Source organism: Coregonus clupeaformis, chromosome 7, assembly GCF_020615455.1.
Source record: "Coregonus clupeaformis isolate EN_2021a chromosome 7, ASM2061545v1, whole genome shotgun sequence".
Classification (NCBI taxonomy): Eukaryota; Metazoa; Chordata; class Actinopteri; order Salmoniformes; family Salmonidae; genus Coregonus; species Coregonus clupeaformis.
The window spans coordinates 38274156-38282518 of NC_059198.1; the positions used below are offsets into that span (position 1 = coordinate 38274156).

Consider the following 8363-nt stretch of genomic DNA (forward strand, 5'->3'; position numbering starts at 1 on the left):
GCAAGCGTCAGACAGAACCAGTGAGGAAGCGAGAGAACACCAGGCTGCAGGACAGAGAGAGACAGAGGGAGACAGCCGGAGCATTAGAGTGATAGAGCGATAGAGTGATAGTGATAGCTAGAAGATGGAGGTTCAGTCAGAATGCCTGGAACCTCCTCCACATCCACCTACACCTCCATGCGACCCCCAGCCGCCAGGGAAGATCAACAAAGCAGCCTTCAAGCTGTTCGGAAAACGATGCTCTGGAATGGCTGGATTCTTCTCCTTCAGGAACAAAGGGACCAACGGGAACGGGAATTCTGAGAACGGGAATTCTGAGAATGGGAATTCTGTGAATGGGAATACTATGGGGGCGGCTAACGAGCTCGTCAGGAGTAAAACGCATGATGGACTAACGAGCTCGGAGACAGACGGACAGATAGGGGAGGAGTCCGGAATATCAGAGGCGGGACAGGTGAGGTCTCTCAGCAAATCACTGAGCTTCTTTTCGCTGCTCAGACGAGGAAGTGTAAGAGCCAATGAGACTACAGGGTTTGGGAGAAGGGGGAGGGGTTTAAAAGGCTTCTTCAGTAGTATGAAATGGCGGCGGAAGGAGAAAGTGACGGAGGTAGAGGTGGAGGTAGCGGAGGCAAGGGAGATGAGAGAGGCGGATGTGATTCTAACAGAAGAAGTGAAAGACATCACTCTGACCCTCGAACCCCAGCCCCGCCCACCCCAGGAGGATCATGGGAGCTCGGAGGCTGAGCAAAACACAGAATCGGCAGGAACCTCTCCCGTCAACAACGCCACGACACCACTCACGCACTCTATCGCCATGACGATAAACCTGTCAGAATTCCCCTATACGCCATCCCCTTCTCCTCTCTACTCAAAACCCAAAACGTCAATTTCCTCTGTAACAGCCACCCCCCCTCTGGATCGGTGTGACCCCACCTCTGAACCCTCAGTGGACCGGCTCTGTTCACTCCTCTTCACTGACGTCACCTCACTCAAGAGCTTCGATTCGCTGACGGGGTGCGGTGACATCATCGCAGACGCAGATGAGGAGGGAGCAGGAAATGGGGGAGGAGGAAATGGAGGAGTAGGAAGTGCCACTAGCAGTAGCAGTGGGGAAGGAGGGGGAGGAGGAATACGAAGCTCCATTTCTACCCATGTCACCCCTTCCACCCCCTCCCCCACCTCCGCCCCTACCCCCCTCCCTGCCAGGGCACGGCTGATGCCCTCTCACTCTGCCCCGACTCAGCAGCCCTGTGGCAGCAGCGTGGTGGCCTACATGGGGGGTGGGGAGGAGATGGCCAGCCCTGATGGGGTGGATGACACAGACATGCAGGGGCTCTGGCACATGCTCCCCTCTGGGGGAGAAAACTCCCCCACCCTCCTCCGACCCAACTCTCACCTGGCTCCCCCCAGGGGTACAGAGCGGAAACCCCCCCAGGTCAAGTCTCTGGGACTCAGCAAGATCCCTGTAGTGGGGGGAGGAAGGGTGACTAAACTCCCCACTCATGCCGCTTGTCAAACCTCCTTGCCCAATGTGAAGGAGACTAAGGAGGAAGTCCCGCCCCAACAGGACGTCCCGGCTCTTAGGGATGAGGGCTACTGGGATACGCCCTCTGCAACCCCCACAGCAACGCCTGACAACGGCTTCCTACGGAACCAGAGGCTTGGCCTATCGTGTGACAGCTGCTCTGGCAACGTGCTCTACGACCTCTACAACGAGGAATTGGACAGATCTGATGAAGAGGATGAGGAAGAGGATCTGACGAGTACTCCTTCCACCTCCGCTTGTGAGTACAAACTCAGACCTCTGTCCCGGACTAGTCCTCCTTTCTCTTCCTCCTCTTCCTCTTTCCACTCGATGAAGGGAAGCACTAGCCTTCCCCACGAGTCCAAAATCCCTCTTAGTGTCAGACAGACCACACCCCCTCACTCTGTGAGCCAATCAGCTATTTTCCCTGTCCTCGCAACCACTCCTCCCTTTGACACACCCACCCATGCCCCTCCCCCAACCCGGTCCAGAATCCCTTTCTCCAAGGTGCCAGTCCGTCGCCCTGGGAACAAGGCTGGCAACACTACACAAGGGCCAGCCCCCAGGAAGTAGCTCTGGACCAGGCAGCCATGAACTTTGGTGTCTTTGGACTAAACTTGTGTACACCATCACTGGTCTTATGTGTAAGACATTGCTGGACTGGTGGATTGTGGAAGGCATCAGACAATGATAGACACTGGAAATAAAGTGAGAATAGCTTTAAAACAACACTCCCATTGGATCCTAGTGTGTCACAAGAAAACTCAAAAAGCTTTGGGTGGCAAAAAAAGTTTGACATATTGTAACCACTGAACATGTGTTCAACATCACTGGACGTGTGTGTACAACATCACTGGAATTATGTGTATGGGACAAGAAACTTCGCAATGCTTCAAGTGGGGGAAGGGAGGGCACCGAAAGGTTTGGGATCCACTTTTTTAGACAACTCTCAGCGCTTCCTGACCAGATGGATATGTACTTTATGGTCACGGAATTCAACTGCACTACACACCGCTAGGAAGGACCAGAGCACCTTTCACACCACTAGGAAGGACCAGAGCACCTTTCACACCACTAGGAAGGACCAGAGCACCTTTCACACCACTAGGAAGGACCAGAGCACCTTTCACACCACTAGGAAGGACCAGAGCACCTTTCACACCACTAGGAAGGACCAGAGCACCTTTCACACCACTAGGAAGGACCAGAGCACCTTTCACACCACTAGGAAGGACCAGAGCACCTTTTCCTTTTCTCTTCAAGTCCTTTTATCTAAAACACAGATTTTTATACGATACGACGTGTTTAATCTAACGACGGCTTAATCTAATTAAACAGTTTGGAATGTGTCATCATCTAATCTGTAACTAATTACCTCCTAATCCCAGACTACAATCCCAGAGTGTCAATCCTAAATCTGCATATATAACTTTGTCATGCCATTTAGCAGACGCTTTTATCCAAAGCGACTTACAGTCATGCCGGTGGATTCTGGTGGGAGGAGCTATAGGAGGACAGGCTCATTGTAATGGCTGGAATGGAATAGAGTCAAACTTGTGGTTTCCATATGTCTGATACCATTCCATTTATGCCATGCATTACAATGAGCCCATCCTCCCACCAGTAAGTCATACATGCATATTATACTTTTTTTAATGATGGGTGGTCCCAGGAATCAAACTCACTATCCTGGCATTGCAAGCGCCATGCTCTACCAACTGAGCTACAGAGGACCACCGTCTTCTAAAACCTGTTTGGTTGTACTGTTGACTATTTTTCTCCCAGTGCTAAAGTACCAGTGGATGGCAACGATTACAACATTGCTAAAAGCAATCAGAGATTACTTATGAATGTTTATTTATTAAGGTATACATGGAGATCACAGGATACAACACCTCACCTTGCCAGTGAATGTAACCAAGAAACGTCACAAAAACATCCTTAGTGAAACATAAACACACACATGCTCCTCTGGACCAGATGGACTCCACCACTCAAACGAACAACTACTGTACTGTGATGACCTTGCACTGCAATCTGGGAAAACAGCTGCAGGTTCAATCTCTCTGGGATTTACAACTATAACAAATCAACTAATGGAAAACTGGAAAACTGAACACTCCTCTCTCACTGCATGAGGTGCCTGGAACACAGAGCACTAGGATCAGGAAACACTGTCTACACTGACACACACACATACACACATACACACACACACACACACACACACACACACACACACACACACACACACACACTCACACACACACACACACTCACTCACACACCACGTCAAGGACTCTCTTTCGTACCAACCCTGGATTACTTTCTTCTCTACCAGGACACAATAATACAATGCTTTTTTTCTACTGAGTACTTTGTTCTTCACTGGTTTTCATACTGTTTTTTTTTATAGGACAACGTTTCATTAGACACCGCAACCAACCTTGACTGTGAACACACCAGCTACTTAGTGGGCCTTTGTTTTTGTTTCTGATTTATGAAGGGGGTGGGGGACGAAGCTTACCTGTGGCATACATTCAGGAGTACACTTCACCCCCCATCCCCCAATCAGGAGTACACTTCACCCCCCATCCCCCAATCAGGAGTACACTTCACCCCCCATCCCAATCAGGAGTACACTTCACCCCCCATCCCCCAATCAGGAGTACACTTCACCTCCCATCCCCAAATCAGGAGTACACTTCACCCCCATCCCCCAATCAGGAGAACACTTCACCCCCATCCCCCAATCAGGAGTACACTTCACCCCCATCCCCCAATCAGGAGTACACTTCATCCCCAAATCAGAAGTACATTTCATCCCCAAATCAGGAATACATTTCACCCCCATCTCCAAATCAGGAGTACACTTCACCCCCAATCCCCAAATCCTGGTACAATTCACCCCCCATGCCCAAATCAGGAGAACACTTCAACCCCCATCCCCCAATCAGGAGTGCACTTCACCTCCCATCCCCAAATCAGGAGTACACTTCACCCCCATCCCCCAATCAGGAGAACACTTCAACCCCCATCCCCCAATCAGGAGTGCACTTCACCCTCATCCCCCAATCAGGAGTGCACTTCACCCCCATCCCCCAATCAGGAGTACACTTCACCCCCAATCCCCAAATCCTGGTACAATTCACCCCCCATGCCCAAATCAGGAGAACACTTCAACCCCCATCCCCCAATCAGGAGTGCACTTCACCCTCCACCCCCAAATCAGGAGTACACTTCATTCTTCATCCACCAATCAGAAGTACACTTCACCTCCCATCCTCAAGTCAGGAGTACACTTCACCCTCCACCCCCAAATCAGGAGTACACTTCACCCTCCACCCCCCAAATCAGGAGTACACTTCACCCTCCACCCCCCAAATCAGGAGTAACTCTCCACCAAAAGGATTCACCCTCACCCCAAACAGGAAAACACTTCACACTCTTGTTCTCTCGTCCTGCTGTTAATCTATACCATCAGGAGTTACAGACCTATAGACAATGAGATCTGAATGCAGCATGACATCGTTCTTAGCCCCACGTCTACCTACCTACCTATCTGTCTGTCTGTCTGTCTGTCTGTCTGTCTGTCTGTCTGTCTGTCTGTCTGTCTGTCTGTCTGTCTGTCTGTCTGTCTGTCTGTCTGTCTGTCTGTCTGTCTGTCTGTCTGTCTGTCTGTCTGTCTGTCTGTCTGTCTGTCTGTCTGTCTGTCTGTCTGTCTGTATGTCTGTCTGTCTGTCCCTGAGTTTTACAAAGATGGGACCCACGAGCTTCGGGAGCAGCTCAGAGACGTCCTAAAAGACAGTTCTAAGAAAAGAAGAGTGTTTATTTCTGTCTCTTTTATCAACACTTGTTGGCTCCTATTTGACTCTAAATACATCCTTCCTTCTTCACTTCCTCATGTGGATTGCTAAAATGTATCCAATTACAGTGCATTCGGAAAGTATTCAGACCCCTTGACTTTTTTCCACATTTTGTTACGTTACAGCCTTATTCTAACATTTATTAAATTGTTTTTTCCCCTCATCAATCTACACACAATACCCCATATATTTTTTTAACAAATGTATTAAAATAACAAAACTGAAATATCACATTTAAATAAGTATTCAGACCCTTTACTCAGTACTTTGTAGAAGCACCTTTGGCAGCTATTACAGCCTCGAGTCTTCTTGGGTATGACACTACAAACTTGGCACACCTGTATTTGGGGAGTTTCTCCCATTCTTCTCTGCAGATCCTCTCAAGCTCTGGAGCAGGTTTTCATCAAAGATCTCTCTGTAACTTTGCTCCGTTCGTCTTTCCCTCGATCCTGACCAGTCTCCCAGTCCCTGCCGCTGAAAAACATCCCCACAACATGATGCTGCCACCACCATGCTTCACTGTAAGGGATGGTACCAGGATTCCTCCAGACGTGACGCTTAGCATTCAGGCCAAAGAGTTCAATCTTGGTATCATCAGACCAGAGAATCTTGTTTCTCATGGCCTGGGAGTCCTTTAGGTGCCTTTTAGCAAACTCCAAGCAGGCTGTCATGTGCCTTTTACTGAGGAGTGGCTTCTGTCTGGCCACTCTACCATAAAGGCCTGATTGGTGGAGTGCTGCAGAGATGGTTGTCCTTCTGGAAGGTTCTCCCATCTCCACAGAGGAACTCTGGAGCTCTGTCAGTGACCATCGGGTTCTTGGTCACCTCCCTGACCAAGGCCCTTCTCCCCAGATTGCTCAGCTTGGCCGGGCGGCCAGCTCTAAGAAGAGTCTTGGTGGTTCCAAACTTCTTCCATTTAAGAATGATGGAGGCCACTGTGTTCTTGGGGACCTTCAATCCTGCAGAAATTTTTTGGTACCCTTCCCCAGATCTGTACCTCGACACAATCCTGTCTCGGAGCTCTACGGACAATTCCTTCGACCTCACGGCTTGGTTTTTGTTCTGACATGCACTGTCAACTGTGGGACCTTAGGGACCCTTTGTGTGCCTTTGCAAATCATGTCCAATCAATTGAATTTACCACAGGTGGACTCCAATGAAGTTGTAGAAACATCTCAAGGATGATCAATGGAAACAGGATACACCTGAGCTCAATAGCAAAGGGTCTGACTACTTATGTAAATAAGGTATTTCTGTTTATTATTTTAATATATCTGCAAACATTTCTAAAAACCTGTTTTCGCTTTGTCATTATGGGGTATTGTGTGTAGATCGATGAGGAAAAATATAATTAAATCCATTTTAGAATAAGGCTGTAACGTAACAAAATGTGGAAAAAGGCAAGGGGTCTGAATACTTTCCGAATGCACTGTAGAGAAGTCAGTGATGACTTTTTGAAGGGGAACAAGGTAACATTTTTAGAATATTCTCTGCATTCTCTGTTCACCATCTTATCCTAAATCTGGGCAACACATTTCACTACAGTGGAAAGTATTATCCATTATTTGTTTTATTTATCTTTCTTTCCCTCTGTTAATGGTGTGAATATCTTTGTTTTCTTTCCTGTTTTCATATTTAATGAATAAACCGCTAATAGTGAGGATTCTGGCTCAGTGTGTTAGCATCCATTTCAGTCGACTACTAGCATTTTACGTTTTAATCATTTAGCAGACGCTCTTATCCAGAGCGACTTACAGTTAGTGAGTGCATACATTTTCATACTGGCCCCCCGTGGGAATCGAACCTACAACCCTGGCGTTGCAAGCGCCATGCTCAACCAACTGAGCTACACGGGGCCTTGATACACCCACACACACACACACACACACACACACACACACACACACACACACACACACACACACACACACACACACACACACACACACACACACACACACACACACACACACACACACACACACACACACACACACACACTGACACACAGACAGACAGACAGACAACCTAGTATGGCCCTGTGAGAGTCAATAGTCAGATTAATGAGAACCTCTGTGTCTCATGTTTACTGTATGAGCAGCCAGTCCAGAACAGAGCAGAAGATGTAATGTGTACGTATAGAGTTCTAGAGTTCCCCAAGGAAACTTCACCCGCATAAACTTTTTTTATTTCCCATCAATTTCCCCATCTCTCCCCTCTCTCTCTCCCTCCACTCTCTCCCCCTCATCTCTCTCCATCTCTCCCGCCTCATCTCTCTCCCACTCTCTCTCTACCGCTCTCCCTCTCTCTCCCTCTCTCTCCCCCTCATCTCTCTCCCTTTCTCTCACCCTCTCTTTCATCTCTCTCCCCCTCATCTCTCTCCCTCTCTCTCTCCCTCTCTCTCCCCTCCATCTCTCTCATCTCTCTCCATCTCTCCCGCCTCATCTCTTTCCCTCTCTCTCCCTCATCTCTCTCCCTCGCTTTCCCCTCTCTCTCTCCCTCTCATCTTTCTCATCTCTCTCCCTCTCTCTCCCCCTCATCTCTCTCCCTCTCTCTCCCTCTCTCTCTCTCCCTCCTTCTCTCACCCCTCATCTCTCTCCTTCTCTCTCCCTCTCTCTCCACCTCATCTCTCTCCCTCTCCCTCTCTCTCCCCTCCATCTCTCTCCCTCTCGCTCCCCTCCATCTCGCTCCCTCTCGCTCCCTCTCTCTCTCTCTCCATCTCTCTCCCCCTCATCTCTCTCCCTCTCTCTCTCCCTCTCTCCCCTCCATCTCTCTCATCTCTCTCCATCTCTCCCGCCTCATCTCTTTCCCTCTCTCTCCCTCTCTCTCCCCCTCATCTCTCTCCCTCGCTTTCCCCCTCTCTCTCTCCCTCTCATCTTTCTTATCTCTCTCCCTCTCTCTCCCACTCTCCCTCCCTCTCTCTCTCTCCATCTCTCTCCCTCTCTCCCTCCTTCTCTCCCCCCTCATCTCTC

At 49.1% G+C, this 8363-nt stretch overlaps 2 protein-coding genes across 2 annotated transcripts; both read left to right on the forward strand.

Annotated features, from left to right (window-relative positions):
• LOC121570180 (APC membrane recruitment protein 2-like) lies at nucleotides 1-3157 on the forward strand. The gene has a single exon (XM_041881676.2). It carries the CDS (start codon nucleotides 125-127, stop codon nucleotides 2096-2098), a length of 1974 nt encoding a protein of 657 aa, XP_041737610.1. The 5' UTR covers nucleotides 1-124; the 3' UTR covers nucleotides 2099-3157.
• On the forward strand, nucleotides 3129-5146 carry LOC123491271 (splicing factor 3A subunit 2-like). Its single transcript, XM_045221544.1, has 3 exons — nucleotides 3129-3148; nucleotides 4032-4914; nucleotides 4957-5146. Exons 1-3 carry the CDS (start codon nucleotides 3129-3131, stop codon nucleotides 5038-5040), a joined length of 987 nt encoding a protein of 328 aa, XP_045077479.1. The 3' UTR covers nucleotides 5041-5146.
• Nucleotides 5147-8363: the final 3217 nt, after the last annotated feature.